Source organism: Gossypium hirsutum, chromosome A08 (assembly GCF_007990345.1).
Source record: "Gossypium hirsutum isolate 1008001.06 chromosome A08, Gossypium_hirsutum_v2.1, whole genome shotgun sequence".
Classification (NCBI taxonomy): Eukaryota; Viridiplantae; Streptophyta; class Magnoliopsida; order Malvales; family Malvaceae; genus Gossypium; species Gossypium hirsutum.
Window position 1 is genome coordinate 12,097,396 of NC_053431.1, and position 21,236 is coordinate 12,118,631.

General features: G+C 34.5%; 2 protein-coding genes and 1 non-coding gene across 6 annotated transcripts; 2 read left to right on the forward strand and 1 right to left on the reverse strand.

The window, feature by feature from the left end:
* Positions 1–3,601: 3,601 nt before the first annotated feature.
* On the forward strand, positions 3,602–3,672 carry TRNAG-CCC (transfer RNA glycine (anticodon CCC)). The gene has a single exon. It is a non-coding gene; the product is annotated as a tRNA-Gly (tRNA).
* Positions 3,673–4,482: 810 nt separating this feature from the next.
* On the reverse strand, positions 4,483–11,209 carry LOC107951791 (pre-mRNA-splicing factor 18). 4 transcript variants are annotated; one of them, XR_001698618.2, is made up of 4 exons: positions 10,364–11,209; positions 7,879–8,423; positions 5,230–6,732; positions 4,483–5,121 (listed from the first exon to the last, which is right to left on the reverse strand). XR_001698618.2 is itself a non-coding variant. In XM_016886945.2 (2 exons), the coding sequence occupies exons 1-2, from the start codon at positions 11,207–11,209 to the stop codon at positions 8,013–8,015; spliced, it is 1,257 nt and encodes a 418-aa protein (XP_016742434.1). In that variant the 3' UTR covers positions 4,483–8,012. The 4 variants fall into 4 exon arrangements, 1 of the variants encoding a protein (XP_016742434.1); XR_001698617.2 differs by having other exon boundaries at positions 4,483–6,732; XR_005900141.1 differs by having other exon boundaries at positions 4,483–5,118; positions 5,230–8,423.
* Positions 11,210–11,413: 204 nt separating this feature from the next.
* On the forward strand, positions 11,414–14,754 carry LOC107951806 (N-terminal acetyltransferase B complex catalytic subunit NAA20). Its single transcript, XM_016886954.2, has 6 exons — positions 11,414–11,609; positions 11,734–11,824; positions 12,072–12,204; positions 12,836–12,905; positions 14,272–14,332; positions 14,419–14,754. The coding sequence occupies exons 1-6, from the start codon at positions 11,532–11,534 to the stop codon at positions 14,508–14,510; spliced, it is 525 nt and encodes a 174-aa protein (XP_016742443.1). The 5' UTR covers positions 11,414–11,531; the 3' UTR covers positions 14,511–14,754.
* The last annotated feature ends 6,482 nt before the right edge of the window (positions 14,755–21,236 follow it).

Sequence of the window (21,236 nt, forward strand, 5' to 3'; positions counted from 1 at the left end):
TCATTCTCTTTTACTTTTTTTTATAAATATTTTATGTAAATACATGTTAAATATTTAAAACTTAATTTTAATTTTATATTAATTTTTAGTTGAATTTATTTTTTATTTTTTATTTTAATTAATTTATTTTTCTATGAAAACCTTATAAAAGATAAAAAACTAAGTAATTTTCAAGGTTAATATATAAATAAACTAAATATAAATTTGAAATCCTTAATTTTAATTGAAGTAAAACATATTTTTTAATGAAATAAGTCAAACATATTTAATTTTATTGTATTTTAATATTTTAATATTTAATTAAATTTTTACTATTTTTAATTAAAAATATATAATAAATAAATAAAAAATATAGATAAATAATAAGAATGTAATTATCTTTTTAAAAGATATTTTAAAAAAAATTATTCAAAGATGAAGACTATAAAAAATATATTTCATAATTTTTAATCTTAAGGAGGTAGATAATAGATATTTATACATTATTATTAAGTTTTTATATATATTTTTTGATATAATGATGATTCAAAGTTGATTTTAGAAAAAGTGAACACCCACCAATAACTCACAAGTTTAAGTTGACTGTTATTTTGTTTATATTTTACTTATATTTGAAATATAATTTAAGCATTTAATAAGATGCACTTTTCAAAAAAAAAAAGTAAACTCCTCAATTGGTCACCAACTTCCATAAATTTCATTTTAAGCACTAAAAAAATTAAAAATATTCATTTTAGGCATCGTAGTATAAAAAATATTTTCATTTTAAGTACTGTGGTTAAAAACTATTCTCATTTTGATCACTCACCATTGATTCAATGCTATTGTATACTCATTCAGTCACCTAACTTTATATATATATATATATGTAGATCTTTACAAATAATTGAATTATTCAATTGCAGTGATAAAACTTAAGTTTTTCTTTATAACTTAATTCCTTGTAAAAACGGAAGTTTTTCCTTGTAAAACCCCTAGGTAATTCATTACTAGAAAAAACTTAAATTAATTTTAGAAGGGCAAAAATGAAATGAAAAATATAGAATTTTTTAGGTAAAAACTCAAAATTTCTCTATAAAAACCTATGTAATTCCCTGTAAAACTCTCCGATATTTGCCTTTTTATTAGGAAAAAGTTTAAAATTAATTCTAGAAAATAAAAAAGTTAAAGGAATTAAAGAGATAAAATGATTTTTCTTGTAATGACCCAAGTTTTTCCTACAAAATCCAATTAATTCCTTGTAAAGCCACATGCTTTTCCTTTTAGGGTAAATTACACCATAGGTTACCCAACTATGGGCTTTTTTTTGTCACTCAACTATGAATTTTTTTTTTAAATTGGTAACCCAGCTATGGATTTTTTTTTGGTCACCCAACTAATTGAGATTATTTTTTTAGGTCCATTTCCGTTAATTACACTAACGAGAGGGTGATGTGCTAGTTGAAAAATCGACATAATAACAAATTTAGCTCTCAAATTTTACATATATATTAATTTAGTTATAATTTTAAAAAGTTAACCCTTAAAATTTACAAACGATCTCAATTTGATCCTAATTCTAAAAAAAATAAAGAAATATATAAAAATACATAAGTATTTTCAAAAAATATATAATAATAAATTTTAAAAAATAAAAAAATTAATTGTTTACCAAACTTGCTTTTGGTGGCTATTTTGTCGATATTTCCGATTGTGACTCTTCCATTTGGTTTTCTTGCCAGCATTGAAGTAGTTTCAACGTTTTTTTGAGCTCTGCTAGAGATGCACATGCTATTTTGCAGTTGCGGTAACCTTTCACTCTCTCACGAATCCCTCTCCCTCTCTTCCTCATACTATAATAACAGTGGCAGTGAGCAACAACAAGAGTTTCTTTTGGCACTGGACTTTGGTTGTGATGTGATTCCGGTCACATCATGTGACTCATCAAGAAAAACTCAAGATTGGCCCAAGAGCGAGGGGCCAAAACTAAAATGAAAATATTCAAATGAGTGCTTAGCTTAATATTTCCATGTTTTGTTGATTTAACGTGTTATGTGTCAAGTTATTTGTTAGTTAAATTATTCCACATGTTTGAATGTGTTCATATGTTTTATCTCTAAGTTGCTAAGTTAGTTTTAATGTGTGTGTTATTTTAGTTATGTGTCAAGTTATTTGTTAGTTAAATTATTCCACATGTTTGAATGTGTTCATATGTTTTATCTCTAAGTTGCTAAGTTAGTTTTAATGTGTGTGTTATTTTACCATGTTTGAGTCATTTGTTTTTGAATATATGTATATACGTGTGAGTCAAAGTATAGTTTCTAAGTTCATGGTTGAATTTTGAGTGAAGAAAATGTGTTTAAGTGTTCCTATTTATACTTGATGTAGGTGGCCATGCATTTCGACAATGCATGCACAAAGGAACCTTTCAGAATCTTCATGATTGAAGCTTTCAATAAGGCTCATATGGCTTTTCATATGGTGTGCAAGATACATGTCAACATGCATTCCTTAAAGGTAAAGGATTCATGACAATAATACAAGTGCATGGACGGTGGCAACATGGGAGATGAATTCATCAAATTCAAGCTGTCCATTCAAGTATCCAAGATGCATTAAATCATCAAATTAAGATGTGCATGAGCCATTAAATGTACTTTTGGCCAGGGGGATTAAGGTGAATTCAAGGGCTGCTCATTCATGGAACTTGAAGAATGCTTCATGACTAAGCATGCATGAATGCACCAAGTGAAGGAACATGATTATTTGACCAATTCATGCGCCATCCTTAAGCATAAACCGAACTTTAATGCTATGAGTGTGAACATGCTAAATACAAGTGCGAACAAGTTTAAAACTAGTATCAACACAACTAGATACCGGATTTGAATAGGCAATTTAGAGCATATAAATAGCTTCGTAATTGAGCATTTTGGGAAGACCATTTTTAATACAAAAACATATTTTGTGAGATTCTTCTTTCTACAGTTCTTAACTGAACTTATCGAATTTATCAAACTTTCATAAGTTTGTGGCGTTTAACTATTGTCTTTTCTCTTTGTTTTCCCATTCTGAAGTGTGGTGACTTCCTTATACCAAGGTTCAAGTAATTCGTCAAGTTTAAGCAGGCCGGGTTCCATTATAACTTTGGTTCCTTAAATCATTCGAGTATTCCGGGTCAAGGTTTCCACCCCAATTTGAACCTATTCGAGAGGATCCATCCTTCAAGCAATTTTTTAAACTTTCTAAGTCTCGAGAAATCGCATCAGGTTGGGCCAAACCTTGCGCTTTGTTGTAATTTTCTTTTAGGCTTTGTCCCTCTATATTGAACAAAATGTGGCTTTGAACTCAGATTAACAACATTTTATTTTGTTACTTAATTTTGGCTCATGAACTATGACTCCGTTAAAGAAAACAAGTGACAATTTAGACAAATCAAATCATAACACATGAAAAATAATTAAATTAGTTTCCTTTTTCTTCCTTCTCTCTTCATCTCCTCACTATTTTCTTCCTCTTTCTCCTCTCTCCCTCTTCCCATGTATATGGTTCCAGCCTTGATTTATGGTTCCAGCCTTGATTTAGTTAGTAGTTGTTATTAATGTGCAAATTGATCAAATTAGCGCATCTGGTGTAGTGGTATCATAGTACCCTCCCACGGTACTGACCGGGGTTCGATTCCCCGGATGCGCAAATTCCTACATCTGTGACATCCATCCGCACAGAGATGGATCAGACACCATGTGAGCAGTTTCAACGTTATTTTTAGTTTTACAAAACCTGTACTTAATATCCAAAATAGTTGATTACTGGTTCCAACGTATGACTAATATGGTTGAGCTTATTCTGTCAAGGAAACCATTGTGTGTAATTTGCCATCCAAGTTTGCATAAATTTATAACCATTCCTGATAAATCAGTTATGAGATGCATCAAAGCACTGCTCTATTCTTGGCAATAGCAGAGGCAATTATAAACATTGTGCAATGTCTAGGTATACAGGCATCACTGTTCTGAGCCTGATCAAACTCCTTTGGCAAGTTTTTGGTCAACCTAATCCGCCATTCAAGTGCCTGCATATTTTTCACTGAGAAGCCATGAAACTAGATGTGAAAAAATAGCTAGGGATGAGAATAAAATTTGAAGCAATAGCAACATCAAGATAATATAAAACAAAAAGAAAATATTGCTGGAAATTATCCATGAAATTTGTATGTGCATGACCGACATTCATTGTCTTCATTTGACTCAGAAATTTACCAGCCTGATAAGAAGTAATGGAAATATAATAGGTAATAAACCATGACAGTTATCACGAAAAGCATTTATCATTCAGTAGTTACAAATTACGGCAAATACAACCCGACAAGTTAGACAAGCAGCCTTCTGCGTAGGCTATACAATCTGCAAATTTTTCTTATCCATTAAATCAAGGCTAAGCACTACTGATGATCCATCAAGGCAGGAAGCATATGCTCAAAAAGATCTTTTAATACCGAAAATATAGAGCAGAGAACACTGTCAAAGGAGGATATATTGAACAGTGAAAAGATGTTGCCTTACAGTCCAAACAATTTCAGCCACATCTCCCGCTAGACTTGCCATGACTAACCACTAACCCAAAAAGATTTGAATCTAACATAAATAATGGAATAAACAAACAAACTATTTCGACTCTTTCAACTCACATGTCAAAAGACTTATTTAAACCAAAACAACTACAAATAATATTTTGAATTATTTTCCGGCACCCCCTTAATTCAAAATCACAAACACCAAGACCAAGCACGAAGTAGTTGTGTTTTTGCTTTAAGAAGTGCTTTGGTAAGTATATATACTGCTTGTTCTTCAGTGTTGCAGTGCTTCAACTTGATCAATCCTTTTGCAACCAGCTCTTGGTTAAGATAATACCGAATCTCTATGAGCTTTGACCTTCCAGGGGAAACTGGATTTTTTGTCATTGCTGTTGCTGATAAATTGTCACGGAAAATTGCCGTTGCTCCTTTTTGCTCTTGGTGAAGGTCAGCAAGCAATTTTCTCAATCACAATGATTGACATGCTGAGGATGCCGCTGCAACATACTCGGCTTTAGATGATGACATTGCAACCGTTAGTTGTTTTTTATAGCTCCAAGAAATAGCTGCTGATCCAAGAATAAAGAAGTTTTCAGAGACCTTTTCTATAATCCAAGGCTCCTGCCCAATCACTATCAGTAAAACCACATAAAATGAAATTAGGATTATGTGAGTACCACAGCCCAAAAGTTGTAGTTCGAGCAATATAACGCGAGATTCTATTAGCTGCTCCAAGCTGATGCTTCGTGGGGGCTGTGCATGAATCTTGAAATGACTCCAACTGAGAAAACTATATTTGGACGTGTCTGAGTCAAGTAGATCAACCCTCCAACTAAGCTTCGAAATATCTACCATCAGACTTCTCAGTACCATCTTCAAGCTGTAATTTTTCATTCACATTCATTGGAGTACCAACAACCTTGCAACTAAACATAAACTTTTTCCAAAGATCAACAACATAGTTCCTTTGCGAGATCAAAATTCCATCTTTCCCTAGTTTCACTCTAATTCCAAGGAAATAACATTTTACTATTTTTGCCCACAGATGCAAGCTCTTCTTCCATAGCATTTCTCCACTCTCTTTTTTGCCGCAGCTTCCTCAAAGTAAGTAGGATCTAACCAAATAGAGCAAAAGTAAATATTTCATAAATTTCGTCAAGTGAGCTGAACCCACGTGGAGTGTCATTTGAATCTTCTGAGTCTGGTACCATTAACATTGAAATGAGATGTTTTAAGAATGGACAACGGATCTTCTTCTAAGACTTCCTGTCTGCTTTCCCATTTCCAGCATGATTCTTTACCAAATTCCACATCTCTTCTGATAATGATTTTCCCATTTATGGGATTACACGGTCTAAAAGCTTTGGATTGGATTGTGAACAATATCCAACAAAGATACACTTTTCAGACCCTTTATCAAGCTTATGAAACTATTGACAATTCACTAGAGTAAATGCAATGCAACCAAGAATTCTCAAATGCCTCATCAATGGCCTTCTACCTATCCAAGCTTCAAAAGGTGTTTGGTTCAAGATTGCTCTAGTAGAAGAAATATTCAGCAAGTAAACTGCACAAGTAAACTGCAGTACGAACAGCCTTTGCCCGAAGTTGATCTGAAGGTCTTGGCTTTTCAACATGCTTTGGGCCATCTCTACTACAGTTCGATTCTTCCTTCAAATGAAAAACTTGAGCAGGGTACTCCGGGATATGAAAGAGTTACTTTTAGAGGTAGGGGACATGGTAGAGGTAGAAGCCAATACAAACGGACAAATAGTCGTGGCGGGGTACAATGCCATCATTGTCGCAGATTTAGACACATTGAAGCAAATTGTTGGTCTAAGAATAATTGCGCTAGTTATGCAGAGAAAGAAGAAGAGGAAAGTACGTTGTTTCTGTAGTTGCTGAAAAAGAAGCTGGTGTTTGGTTCGTGGATAGTGGTTGTTCTCATCAAGTCCGTTTTTAAGGAATTGGACAAGACGAAAAAGAAGAAAATTTTGCCTTGGTGATAACAAGCAGATACAAGTGGAAGGCGAAGGAACAGTTGCTGTCCAAACTAGTCAAGGCAAAATAAAACTCACTTAAAATGTTTTATTTGCTGTAGTTTGGCACATAACTTGCTTAGTGTCAGACAACTGTTGGATAGTGGATCTCTATCTTGTTTGATGATGGAAAGTGTGTTACTAAGAGAAAAAAACAGGTCAGGTTTCAGTCAATATTTGTATGACAGCAAATAAAATGTTTTCCCTTAAAACTTCAAATATTGAATATGCTCTGATACCAAAATGCTAAAAAAGATCTTTTAATACTGAAAAAACAGAGCCAAAAGAAGTAAAAAAAAAAGTCAAAGGAGGATATATTAAACAGTGGAAAGATATTGCCTTACAGTCTAAACAATTTCAGCCACATCTCCAACTACACAAACCACTAACCCACAAAGATTTGAATCTAACATAAATAAAGGAACAAACAACAAACTATTTTGACTCCAACTCACATGCCAAAAAACTTATTTAAACCAAAACAACTAGGAAATGATATTTTGAATTATTTTCCAGCAGTATATACAATTGGGAGAGAGAGAGGAGGAAGAAAATGAAAAAAAGAAAGAATTTAATTAAAATTTTTTTCCGTGTACCATGTGTTTTTTAATAAAATTATAGTTCAAGGTCAAAAATATGGGACGGAATAAAACATTAGACGGAATAAAACATTAGGAACTACTTATGACAAAAAAAACCCATAAAGAAAAACATTAAAGGTTAATCTGGTAATCAGAGTATACTTCAAAGACTATTTTACTGTTAAAGCCTTTCTTTTTCCTTCTTTTACTTTTCTTTTGAAAAAAGAAAAGAATTGCTTTGACAGCAAACCTTTTTGAAAAATCAATTTTTATTAAAAAAATAAAAGCAATATTTTTTAAAAACATATTTAAATTTAATCATAATTTATTAAATTTTAATAAATTCTTTCTCTTTTCAAAATAATTTTTTTCTTCCGTTAATTCTTTTGCTGCTAAAAAGAAAAGAAAATGAGACATAGAAAGAACAGAATAATTTACTCTTCACTTAAAAGTATTTTCTAAAAATTAAATGAATTTTCTAAAAATAGTTTTTTTTATTTTATAAAAAATCAATTAAACAATCATTTTATCTCACTCTTACTCTTAATTTTGTCCATAAGGAACAGAATGAAAACAAAAATCATCCAAGCTTTAGGCTTTGCCCACACACCAACCATAAGATGACCTAATCCAATCAATCCAATGCTATCCATCTTACCAAAAACACCAATAGTGTATGTATATATCAGTTAATGAGAACTTATACCTCATTTTATAATGACGAGATAAGCGTCAGCTTGCAGATCTTCTCTTTGCTTTTCTGGACATATTTCCTCCAACATAATCAACTTCTCGGGAATAATATAGCAATTTAAAACCCCAGGAAAAATAAGAAGATAATCAGGTGTCCGTTGGAGTGGGCATTAACCTAAGCTTGTCATCTGAGGAACTAACCCCGGAGTCCCTCTCTTCTGCTAGCAATGACTGTAAATCACTACCATTAGCCAAGCTGTTGAACTCAACTGCTTTAGATGGAAGGGTAGGATATCGTCGTTGGCAAAAGGTCATTAGCCTTTTCACTGATTGCAAGTATTTGCGAGTAGTCTCATCGTTCATTATGTGGGCAACACTATTGGTATAGATCTTCTCACGAGCTGAACGTTCATGGATACCAACCATGGTGACACCGATTGGCCAGGGTGCATTACCGATAGCCATCTTAATGTAATGGTCCATGGCAGCCAGGTAGTCCCTCTTCATGCAGCATTCGACCACCACCAACAATGCTTGAAGGATATCATCAGGAAGCACCTGCCATTCGAAAACATGACAAGTAAATACTGAGTCTTATGAAATCTAAGTTCTGTGCACAATGCCGCAAACAAACACAGTGGATACCTATAGAAAATTTCAACAAATAACTGGTTGGCTCTCTGTTTAATCTTCTCATAGATTGAAAAAAAAAAAAAAAGGAATCAAAAGGTGCTGGGGAAAAAAAGGCAACTTCCCAACCATTAAACACTGCTAAAACCATAAGGAACTGTAATGCTTTGTAGAAACCAATTTCACACAATTAGTATGGGGCAATAATGCAAGTTCAAAGCATGGGGATCAATTCATATTTGAAAGCGACTTAACTTCATAATATCCAGCAAAGGGTGAGAGTCATGCTCGTGAATGGAATCATACTGAAGCAGTATGCACTTTTGGAGCTTAAACCTGTTTAATTGTGTTAGAGAAACTATAGGTTCAGTGACTCTATTTACCACAAACAGGGACTCAGGGAGCAGACCACCAAGATAAATGCTGCAGGACATGGTTGACTATAAATCTAACCAGAATGCAGGCAGTAAACAACTTAGCATGCAACAAGGCTGACAAAACCTTGATATAAAGATGAATCTACTATCCATCTGAACTCCAGGTTTACCAATGATTGGCTATACAACACAGTCCCCTGAATATCTTCATGAAGACTTCATTGACCATTACACTTTAATGCTATTTGAAATTATTGACCATATTAACAGTCTCATAACTCTTTACATGGAATTAATAAACCAAGCCAAACAGACAAGCTTTAATGTCGCAAAATTGTCCAAGTCCACTTTATCCAAGTAATTCGCAGTTCCTTGCTCTGCTTTGTCTTACTCCTCCCAAAATCGTAGCTTACTAGAATCATCTAAGCCTATTGGAGGTGCATAAGTACTGATAATATTTAAATTTTAAAGTCTTTGCTACCTAGTATAAGTTAAAGCCAAGATCCTATTGTCCTCCTAATGTCAACAACCTCATCAACCAACTGGCAGTCTAAGCCAATGAAGCCTTGGCTGACTAAGGTAGAGGCCTAGAGAACTTAGTGATCCTAGGTTTGAGTCTCACCTTGTATATATGTGAGTTCTGGTTAGCTAGTTAGTTAAGTTGGTTGAGTTAGTTATTCAGTTCAGTGCTTATAATGAATGTTTCTGATCAAAAGATAAAGGGCAGTCTTAAATTATACCTATCCAATTCCTATTCCCATCTCAACTTGAATTTTATACCATAATTTGCAACCCTATTTACCAATGGATTTAACTTTCTTGCCCATCCATTTAGTCTCATGCAGGCACACAATATTAATATTCTTCCTGATTTAGCCTCCACTAGCCTACACATACCTGAAAGAGAACCTATGCTCCCATTAGCTTGGGAAAACAGGAAGCCTTTGATCATTTGACATCACACCAGTAGATGTGGTCACTTAGTAGGGAACACTTGTTAAGAAAATATTAAAAATTACGGATCATCATGATTTCTGTCCCCTAACCAAGCAACTGTTTGAGCGTTCAAAGGGAATAAATCTCAAAACAAGCGATGAGAAAGCAACAGACATTCAGACACCAATAACACTTTGATCACTAGAATTCCAACTCGAAGATACCATGAATATATGTGAATAGCAGTAGAGTAATAATTCAACTCATTAATTTCTATAGCTTCGCCCATCTCTAGACCCCCAGATTAAGGGAACAGAAGTCACAGAATATCTCTCAACATTGCAGTCTTCTCAATAGCAAATACAAGTCCTATACCTCTAATTTTGATTTAACAAACAGCTAGTCTAACAACTTAATTCTTACCGATTTCATTAGTATGTCAAGTAAAATTTCAATTCCTTTAGTTACAAAACCTGTACTCCATCATTTAACTTGTTAACATATAGAGAAAAAGAAGGAAGATGCAATAATTCAAATCAGCGAAAATATGTTTACCTTCTTCCTACAGAACTTGAACAATGGATTCAAGTAACGAGCGCACTGCTTAAACGTGGCTACCATGGACTTCCCTTTTGCCGTTCTCTTTTCAGCCTCACCCATCTCATCCAGCTCCTGTTTCCACTCATTCAACAACCTCTTGAAAAACACCAGAATCTTATCTTCATCACACAGCTCATCGAAATTCACCTTCATTCTCTTCAAATCCTTATCCATATCGACTCCGCTGGACCCACCATCACCACTCAACTCTCCTCCTCCTCCTCCCCCTTCTTCTTCCCTATCCTCTCCTCCTCCTTCCCCTTCTTCCCTATCCTTTCTCTTCCTATCGCTCAAAATCCCCGTCTTCTGCCGCTTCCGCAGCTCGGCAATGTCTCTTAAGAAGTCATTGGTTTGACCGTCGGTCATGTCGCTGTCGACCTCGAAAATACCTGCTTTTAAGACGTATTTTAACCTTTCGAGACGAGCTGCGTCATCTTCGCCGAAGAGCGTAATAGGCTGTTTGAGGAAGCGAAGGCGGCGGATGACTTCTTGCCTTGGGAGGTCGAGGTTGTCAATGTTTTGTTCATCGGTGAGGGATTTGGAGGAACCGGCGGTGGAAGTTGCAATTGTGGATGCCGTGCTGGGAGCGGACGGGTTAGGTTTGGCGGAAGTATCGCTGACATTGGAGGGGGATGCAGTGGATTGGCGGTGAGATTTCGCTTCGAGTTCGCGTTTTTCTTGCTCGCGAAGCTTTTGGGTTTGCTTTTGTTCTATCTCGGAGCGTTTGAATACGCGCTTTCCGCCAGTATCCTGAGCTAAACTTTTCCGTTTCTTGAGAAGCTCTTCTTTGAGAAGATCCATTTAGGATCGATTATGGTCATCTCCGAGGCTTGATCTGAGTTTCGTTGAAGATAATGGCGGTTAGGGAAGATCGACGGTCGGCCATTTTCTCAGGTTCTTGACTAACCGTTTCAATATTCAAATGGACTCGAGTAGGCCTAAAAGGAATTTTCAAGTCCAAACCAAAAAATGTGAATTTTAATGGCCCAACCCAAATATAATCCCAAAGGACCTGCTTTATCTCTTCGGCCGATGGCATCATTGACCTTTGAAGTTTGAACCACCATTCTGGTAGCCCTGCGTTTCATTAAGCTTCCATTACCGGCAGCCAAAGAAGATTGAGATGACGACTATACGCCGATTTTGCTGCAATGATCTTCTTCGTTTCGCATCCGTCAATCTCGACCACTTAACGGAAACCGTAAGCTTTAAAACTCTTGCCTTTTAGTTTTTGCCTTTTAGTTTATCTTTCTTTTTTTTAACTTGCAAATGCTTGGACGAGTTGTAAATTGTTTCCATCAATGATAATTGTGTTATTATTACAGTTTAACATGTCATTTTACATGACATATTTAGCTCGATGGCCCCATTACTTTCATGTAGCTGAAGGCCCCGGCAATCGAATAATGGGTTACAGTAAGCTTTCTTTTCTTCTTTCTTATTTATGTAACTGGAATTTTAACACTCATACTGTGAAAAGAAAGAATTGGGTTCTATTTCTGATGTTCATTGCCTTATGTATTTAGTTTATTACTATAAGTAATTGGAATTACATTTTATCGGTCACGTTCAAGGTTTGATTTGAATAGGGATATGCTTTTTACTGGCAATGCTGTTTTGGGATTGGTGCATCTAGATTTTATTCCTTTGAAATTGGTTGCAGTTATGGGGAAAGTTGAGGGGCAAGGTGAGTCTTGGCATGGCCATGTAACGGCAGTCACTGTAGCGCCAGAATATCGTAGGCAGCAGCTGGCTAAGAAACTGATGAACCTTTTGGAAGATATCAGTGATAAGATGTAAGTACGTTTATTGTTCATTGATTTGAGTAAATTCTGTCTGCAGCTAGTCTGTAGCAAGGGCTGGTTACAAGACTAGAAATTACAGAAGTAGTAAGTTTTCTAATAAAATTTTAGGATTGATTGCAAGATTAGAAATGATCAGACTAGTAAATTCTTTAATATATATATTTCATCCTTTTAGAAATTTTCTCCATGCTTTATTCATTGTGTAATATGAACTGCTAAGATAGTTATAAGGTTCGTTATTTGATATTTATGATGAAACTAATACAAGTTTCTGAGCACAAACATTTTTGGTTCAAATGGTGAAGGTTAAGTAACTGGCTAACGAGCTAGGTCATCTTGTAGTTCTGTGTAGGAGATCTTCCTTTGAAACTAACTTGTAATTGCTGAGTCGAAAAGGATTTTGTTTTGTTTCTGGTATTATTTAAAAAAATAATTTACAGTGCACCGAGCTTCAAGTTGTTTTAAATTTGGTCATGCTTGATTGGTTTTATCTTGCTTTGTACTTTCATGTCAGCCAATTTTATAATGCATCTTGACCTAATGCAAAATTATATAGTATATATGATTTTTTTTTGTTTAATATACTCTAGTATTTTTTTAATAGTATAATTTATTTTGGCAGAGACAAGGCATATTTTGTGGATCTGTTTGTGAGAGCTTCTAATACACCAGCTATAAAGATGTATGAGAAGGTAATAATTCTAGAACTTTCCATTTTGGACATTATTACATCATACTTTTCCCATTAAGATTGTACTGCCTGGCATGCAGTTTGAGATGTATGTCGCTGCTGTTGTTCAGATTTTTTCTCCTCTGTTCTGCGATCACTGTTTTCCCATGTCATTGAAAGTGTGTTTGCATGTACATGCATAACGCACTCCATGTCTTCTATGTTTGCATGAGAATTAAGCACTACCTGTTAGAATCAGGGAAAATGGCAAGAAAATGTTTGATTTGGTAAAGTTTGTAAAATGTGGCTATCATGCCTAATTGCACATTATTCTTCACTAGTGGGTAACAGCAAGGTAAATCCAGAATTTTGTTTTCTAATCTTTGATATCTGTATGCATATTTGTTTCTGGATGTTCCATGGGGATGAGATTGGTTTATGATGTTGCAGAGGATGAATTGATCCCCTTGAGTCATGATCAAGTGAATTGGATGGAGCACCAATGATTTTTGGATAAAAGAGATGCTAATGAGATCTGTAAAATACCTTCAGTTCTATGCTTTTTAAGCAAATTAGGATTCATTGTTAAAACTGAGAAGTACGGATGGTCATACTTGTACCAGTATTAATGCTTTCTTCTTCATGTTATGAGAGATAGAAGAAGAAGAAATTGGAAAAAGAGGAAAGGAGAAATCACACTAAGGTTATGTATGTGTTAAAAAACCCTTCATTTAAGGCCCCTCTAAAATTTTATGTAATGTAAGTTGGTTAAACAAATACTGCAATTGAATTTACCTTCCATCCTCATGAAAAGAAATTATGCAGTTAAAGTCAAAATTACGTCTGTTGTAAGTCATTATCTTGTCTTAAGTTCACTTTAAGTTGGGTTTGTCTAAGTAGCATTAGCTCATAGCTTATTGTTCTATATCTATTGAAAATTAAATTTGGTTGCTCCTAAACCATCTCTATTTTAGGAAACGCCTTTTACAGGCCATATCTATAGTTTTCGCTTCTTAATAATATCAACCACTACAGTGCATACCATCCCAGTGCTAGCAATTTGTTTCATTCCTTGGTAGTATTTTCTTGTTATCTAGGAGCTGCATCTGCTATTGTAGAGGTTGAATTCTGGAACTTATTGCTCTTGATTTGGAATGGTTCTACACCATAAATAATTAGTTGGGAACTGTCAGAATCATTTTTTCTTATATTTACTAGTAAGATTGCTGGTAGAGTCTTGCATGACTGATGGATTGCATTTCTGAGTGCCAGTAATGATATGATGCTCTCCTCTCTGTCTTCTGATGTCTTCATGTGTTTGTGCCTGTCAATGCGTATAAAGCAAGAAAGACTTACCTGCTTCTTTTTTTTTTTTTCTTCTTTTACAGCTTGGATATGTAATATACAGAAGGGTGCTACGCTATTATTCCGGAGAGGAAGATGGGCTAGGTATGTGGATTTTGATGTCCAACCAGAATGTTTCTTTTCTGCCTGCATATCTGCTTCTTAACTTTAATTTTGCGGTTTGGTTTTAGATATGAGGAAAGCATTATCTAGAGATGTTGAAAAGAAATCAATCATACCCCTTAAACGGCCAGTGACACCTGACGAATTGGAGTATGATTAGATCCACTTCCTATGGAACTTCTCCCTGCTATTTTTTATTGTGTTGCTTCAGAACATTTTCATGTTTTTGCAGAGATGGGATATCAGAGAGCTTTAGGTATGCCAAACATGTGGACAAGAAAATGTTCTTAGTAATGAACACATTTAATGTTTTCAGTGTGGTTGTGACCTTTATCTTTCATTGTACCTTGTATTTGTATAACTCTTGGATTATGCTTTTATACAATGTTATCCTTCTTTACAAATTACAATACTCCGAATTTTCCTTTTCCAAATATTTCTAGCTTTCCAATTTTCATGATTAGAAGTGCCTGCTGATCTGTTATAAAGTTCAGAGTAGATTTTTAGAGCTCCCATTTAAGCAAGCATGATAATTGCTTTTTGGATCTTCAAGTTTGTTTATAACATTTCTATTCCTAAATTTCTATTCAAGACTAATTTCTATGTACATTTGAGGGCACCTTTTCTATGTACATTTGAGAGGTGGTGCCCTGTTGGGCTGAATGATTATTTTCGGCAAGTAGCCTAACACTATTATCTTGAACCGAAAAAACCCAACTCATCTTTTCTTTAAAACGGTTGTGTATTAGTATAATTTTTCAATAAAAAAGTTGTTTGGTTATTCTAGAAAGACTGGTATAGTGTCAAACATGATAAAAAAAGGTTGACAGAAAAGTTATTGCTTTATATCTATCAAAAGGAAATGGTTTTTGTGGCCTAAATTTGTGCAAAAATGGTAGGAGGCCCTTAGGAAGGCAGGAATAGGTTTGCCGTAACTTCTTTTGGGTCCGGTCTCACGTGCCTGTTTGCCTCTTCGGAAAACGAAGGGGTCTCACGAACCTTTGTCTGATTCAAGAAGAAATTATGAACCGATCAGCCATCAGTGCAGCAGACCACATTTTGGTGGATTTTTGCTAAAAATGGGTTTTAATCCCAATGGGGTCCTCACTTTTTTTGGCTTTTGTATGGACTCTTGCTTTCAGGTCGTCCATGCATTTTTCTGAAATCTCCATATCTTTGTTTTCTGGCTAACATGGTCACGGATGAATAGTTCCAACTTTAATCCCATGCTGTTAGGCGTGCTGTGGCCCGGTGGTTTTCTTCATGTTTTTCATGATTCCAGTAAATGCCAAACCATGAAGAGTTGATGATGCCAACATTAAGGGATTTGCGTGTTAGGATCCTGATTCCTACAGTTGTGCTGCCCATTGTCAGTTTCAGGTGTGCTACTCTGCTCCTTACACATTATTAAATTTTGGATTCTGATGTGGGGCTTGTAATCCCTTTGATTATTACTCATTTCACGTGGTCCTGCTCCTATTATGTGCCCCTCCAAGTTGTTAAGAAGCTTTTCTTTAGCATATTAGAATGCTTGACAATCTAAAAGTATGTAGTACGTTAGCTATAGTCTTTGAATTGATATTCCTGATGATGTTTAGTCGTCAAGGAATTTGCTTTATCTGAAGAGTTTTACTGCTTTAGAAATAAAGCTTGCCAACTTTATTGTATCATCATTATCTCTAGCAACTTAGTGACAAGAAATTAAAAGTCACAGCACCAATGACCTGTTTCATATTGGGACATAGAGATATACCAAAATTTAATAATTTCAATAGAAGTTCCTTTTGACTGATATTTGTAAATGAGTTTTGTTTAATTGGTGCTTTTATATGAGAAGCAGTAAAAGGTGGATAGACTTTTATTTACAAATTCCAATTGGGATATCAAAATCTTTTGGATGTGATATTTTTAATCTTCTACCATATGTTGAAAGAGCACCAACCTATTGGATGCTGTCTGCCATGTTTGGTATACTTTTTACCAAACAAAGCTCAAAGCAGCTGGATCTTGTGGACTTGTCAATTGATCATTTTAAAAGACATCAGTAAAAAGACTTGTGTTCCTTTGCTACCCAGGCTTAATGATCTTGGTTTATTTGTCTAATCATTTTTTTCAAAAGTAAATTTTAATTTCTATTTTCATTATCTCTGAGTTGGATTTCATGGGAGTTTTTATTGAAATGGTTTTAATTTGTTCTCATAGCTGGATAGGATATTACATGTAACAGTGTAGTATTAGATTTGAAATAAATTAATTATTATCATTATCCTAGTTTTAATTTTTTTCTGAATTGTTATTTTATCTTATTTTTCGAATTACTAATTTGAATTTCATGTAACATTTGTGTCTTAGGCCGTGTGGACATTCAAAATAAGGACACACGACCCTGTTCTAATTCCTGACCGTGTAACTCTCTGACTTGGGTTATACTGCCAAGTCACACGCCCGTGTGTCAGGTTATGTAACTCTCAAAATGATCTCATACGCTTGTGTGACAGGCCGTGCATTAGGTCGTGTAACTGTCTGACTTGCAACCCTTTGAAACCTACAAAGGACACATGGCTGAGACACACGCCAGTGTCTTAGATCGTGTGGACAAGAAATAGGCCATTTTCAAGCCATTTCTTTCACCCAAAACATGGTCACACTTACAAGCCATTTGCGCCTATTTAAAGCTTTCAAAATGTACCTAAAACATGCATAATCAAGCTAGATGATAATGGTATTTATTCATACAACCAATGTGCCTAAAAGGCACTTCAATCACAACAACCAAACATATACATGTTTTGGCATAAATTAGCTATACACAATCATAATTCAACATGCCAAGATAAAGCATAATTGACCACTTGTCAAACCTTAAAAAAATATACCAAATTAATCATTAAAAACATACATCTACTTGACCATTTCAACATCGACCATTTAAGCACCAAAATGCTAAAATGTCATCAATCATAAAACCACATATCTAACTGTCAACATGAAAACTAGTTTATCAATCAAAATCTTATATTTACAAACCAAATATAATGGCTATTTCATCAAGCACAAAACACCTATACATGCCATTATAACCATGATATAAAATATCAAAATCTATCGATATAGCCGATGGATAGTGTGATAAGTCTCTGACAAGCTTCCAAACCGATCAAGCTTCCAATAATCTATAAAACATAGGAAAGAACACAAAGTAAGCATATAATACTTAGTAAGTTCGTATAACATAAACTTAACTTACCATTTCATTCATAACATTAAAATTTAGCATGGCATAATCCAACCAATAGCTTGGCCAAAGGTTAAGCATCAACACAAACATATTATCATATTTGAACATAATTCACAGGCAATTAACATAAATGTCCATTAAACTTAAATATGATTCATTTGGGATTTTCATCCATCTCAACATAGCATATTTTCCATGTAACTCACCATTTCAAAGTCTTTCAATTCATGCCCGTTGAACTAATTAGAATATCGTTTGATACGCAAGATAGCTCACACAAAGTGTACTAAACATATAACTGTAGTCTGTCCTTTCCTTTACATATATGCTCTCACAAACTGTGAAAAGAGTATGCTCACACGAGCTGTGAAATGAGCCTGCTCACATGAGCCATGGGTCGGAATGTAGCTACACGGTGCTGCCCACAAGCTGTCGAGCATCCGCAACAAATGTCAGAACTTAGCCACCTGTAGGACATTCAAGACCAGCACTCGAAACATGTAAACCCTAAGGAAATGTCATTTATATCCTACGAATTCCTAAGGTTCAAATGGGGCTCGATAGTCGACGTATCATCGTTGGATATGCAACAATTATTTACGAAGCAATCCACAATATATACATAGTTTGATAGAAAGCATATAAACACTATTGAATTACACGAACTTACCTCAATAATAAAAACGTAGAAATGGAGTCGATTAATCTGAAGCTTTATCCTTATCCTATTCTAAAGCTGTACGAGGTCTATCTTGATCTAAACGAATAAATTCAATCCATTTAATATCTATTCTGTATAATTCAATACAAAATTCATAATTTTTTACAAAATTACATTTTGCCCCTATAGTTTTGATTTCTTTACAATTTAGTCCATAAGCTAGTAAATTAAAATTCATGCAATTTCATCTCTACCCAAGCTAGCAGAATTTCATATACAGCCATAGTAGCCCATACATTTCATTATTTCATTATTTCATAATTTCCACCACACATTTTACACATTTTACAAATAAATCCTTATTTGACAATTCAACAAAATTTCTTTACAAAAGTTGTTTATCTAACAACAAAGATTCATTTTGTTCTATCAAACTTCATAATAAACATGAATACTTTTATGGAAAACCCCTAATCTTTTAACAATTTTACAAATTGGTCCCTGGGCTAGCTAGATTAAGTTACAACGACTCAAAAAACATAGAAATCATTAAGAACATGATGAAAATACACTTACATACAAGAATGAACTATGGCTGAACCTTGGAGCTTCATTAATGGCTTTCCTTTAGGTTAATTACAGTGGAAGAAGACAATAACAAAGATGATAACTTTGTTTTCTTTAATTTTATTAATTTTATTTAATAATTTACTTATTTAACCGTATTATTAACATTTAAAATCACTTTTAATTTTAGAAAGCAGCTCTAAATTCCATAGTCGCTTGTAAAATTTCTTGTAATTGTTCTATAATTGATTCTGGCCTTCATGTACAAGATACTTGTGTCCATTGCGGACTGAGTACTTATCAGTCGACTCTCCTCTCCAAATAGTTTGGTCTTCGTGCGAACTCAAGGACAAATGAATGCACAAAATTCTCTCTGCCTCATTCTCTATAAAGGTACTATAGATCAAATCAGCATTCCATTTCCTTGTATTAGTATCAATCAGATTTGTAACCTTTATCAATTTCGAATTAAGATTTAAATTCTGAAGTCTGACTTCCTCTAATCCAAGAACCCAAGCATCTTCCCAAATGGAGACTTGTTGTCTATCACCAATCCGCCATCCCAAGCCCTTCAAGAGGAGTCCCTTAGCAACCATATACTCTGCTAGGTGAAGAAAGTTAAAATGCCCAACCTAGAGCTTAAAAAATCAGAATATTTATAATATTTTGCCTTCAAAGTACGCGCTAGTAATAAATTAGGAATACATAATAGACGCCAACCCTGTTTGGCTAATAACACAATATTAAAAAAACTCAAATTACGAAAGCCCATGCCACCCTCTTCCTTAAGCGCACTTAAAGCCTTCTAAAATGCATACCTCTCTTTCTATGACCTTTTTGCCACCAAAAGGAACTCATTATGTTTTTCAGCTTCGAACGTAAGGATTTTGGCAAAAAAAAAAATGCCATCGTCTAGGTGGGAATTGCTTGCAAAACATCTTTTATAAAAACCTTTCTACCTCCTTGAGAAATAGCCCTTATGCTCCAACTATTAATCTTCTGTTTTAAACTATCTTTCAGATTTTGAAAAGCCCTCTTCTTTTTTCTTCCTACCCTGTTTGGAAGACCTAGATATTTCTCCAAATCTGACGAACAATGAACATTCAGCCCTTGGAACACCAAATTTTTCTCTTAATCAGTTACATTTGTGTTGAAAAAACTGTGGATTTTTCAAAATTAACGAACTGCCCCGAACAAGCCTCATATTCCTTAAGAATTTTTTTGAACACATTTACCCCCTATTCGAAACCTCGCCAAAAATAATACAATCATCTGCAAGCATAAGGTGGGTGATTGTTGGAGAAGATCTATACACTTTAGCCCCAATCTTCTTTTCTTGACTTGCCAATCTCATTAACGCCGATAAACCTTTTCCACAGAACAAGAACAAATAAGGGCTTAAGGGATCACCTTGACGCAATCCCCTTGTTGCCTTGAAATTTAGCCCCTCCTCCCTATTAATTAAAATAGAGTATTGAACAAAATTTATGCAACAGAGAATACCATCAATAAACAAATTTGCAAATCCCATTTTTGACATCACTCCTTTGATAAAAAACCATTCGACTCGGTCATAGGCTTACTCATGTCAAGTTTCAAAGCTATAAAACCTTTTCTGCCAGATCTTTTGTTCTTAAAAGAATGAAGTACTTTATATGCCAATAACATATTGTCCGTAATGAGTCTTCCAGGAATGAACGTGCTCTGGGCCACATCAATACAATCATCTAGTACCTCTTGAAGTCAATTTGCTACTGTCTTAGCGATAATCTTATAAATCACCGTACACAAACTGGTAGGGAAAATTTTTTTCAGATTAATAGGATTAACAGTTTTTGGAATCAACACTATTTGAGTCTTGTTAATATCTTCTATCGATTTACCATAATTCAAAATACTCAAGAAAAACTCACTAGTATCTTTACCAATAATATTCCAATATTTTTGGTAAAAGACTGTTGAAAAACCATCAGGTTTGGAAGCTTTTGTAGGCCCCATCCCTTTTAGCACCTCCATAATTTCTTCATCTGTGTAAGGAGCCAGCACGTTGATTCATGTTGTCAGTAATACACTTATGAACACTAGAAATGATATGCTCTAAGTTTCCAACACCTCTAGACCCAAATAAGTCCAAAAAATAACCCCGCGCAATATTCTCAATGTCTTTTCCCTTACTAGCAAGCGAACCATTAGGTCTTTATAAACCACGAATTTGATTGATACGTTGTTGTTGGGAAGTATATCTATGAAAAATAGAGGTATTTTTATCACCCATTTTCAACCAGTTAACTCTTGCTCTATGCTTTCAGTACCTTTCCTCCTTGTCCATCTCTATATTCAAATGCAATTTAACCTCCACAAGTTCTACCAAATTCCCTTCTAATCTATCATTACAATTCAATTCTTCAAGTATTCTATTT

What these genes read in the sequence shown, in the direction of transcription:
- LOC107951791 (XM_016886945.2), bottom strand. Translation starts at nt 11,209, where the DNA reads ATGGATCTTCTCAAAGAAGAGCTTCTCAAGAAACGGAAAAGTTTAGCT. An exon ending in TCAAGTTCTGTAGGAAGAAG is followed by an intron (nt 8,424 to 10,363) that starts GTAAACATATTT and finishes TTCGAATGGCAG; the next exon opens with GTGCTTCCTGATGATATCCT.
- LOC107951806 (XM_016886954.2), top strand. Translation starts at nt 11,532, where the DNA reads ATGACGACTATACGCCGATTTTGCTGCAATGATCTTCTTCGTTTCGCA. An exon ending in TCGACCACTTAACGGAAACC is followed by an intron (nt 11,610 to 11,733) that starts GTAAGCTTTAAA and finishes TTATTATTACAG; the next exon opens with TTTAACATGTCATTTTACAT. An exon ending in GAAGATATCAGTGATAAGAT is followed by an intron (nt 12,205 to 12,835) that starts GTAAGTACGTTT and finishes TTATTTTGGCAG; the next exon opens with AGACAAGGCATATTTTGTGG.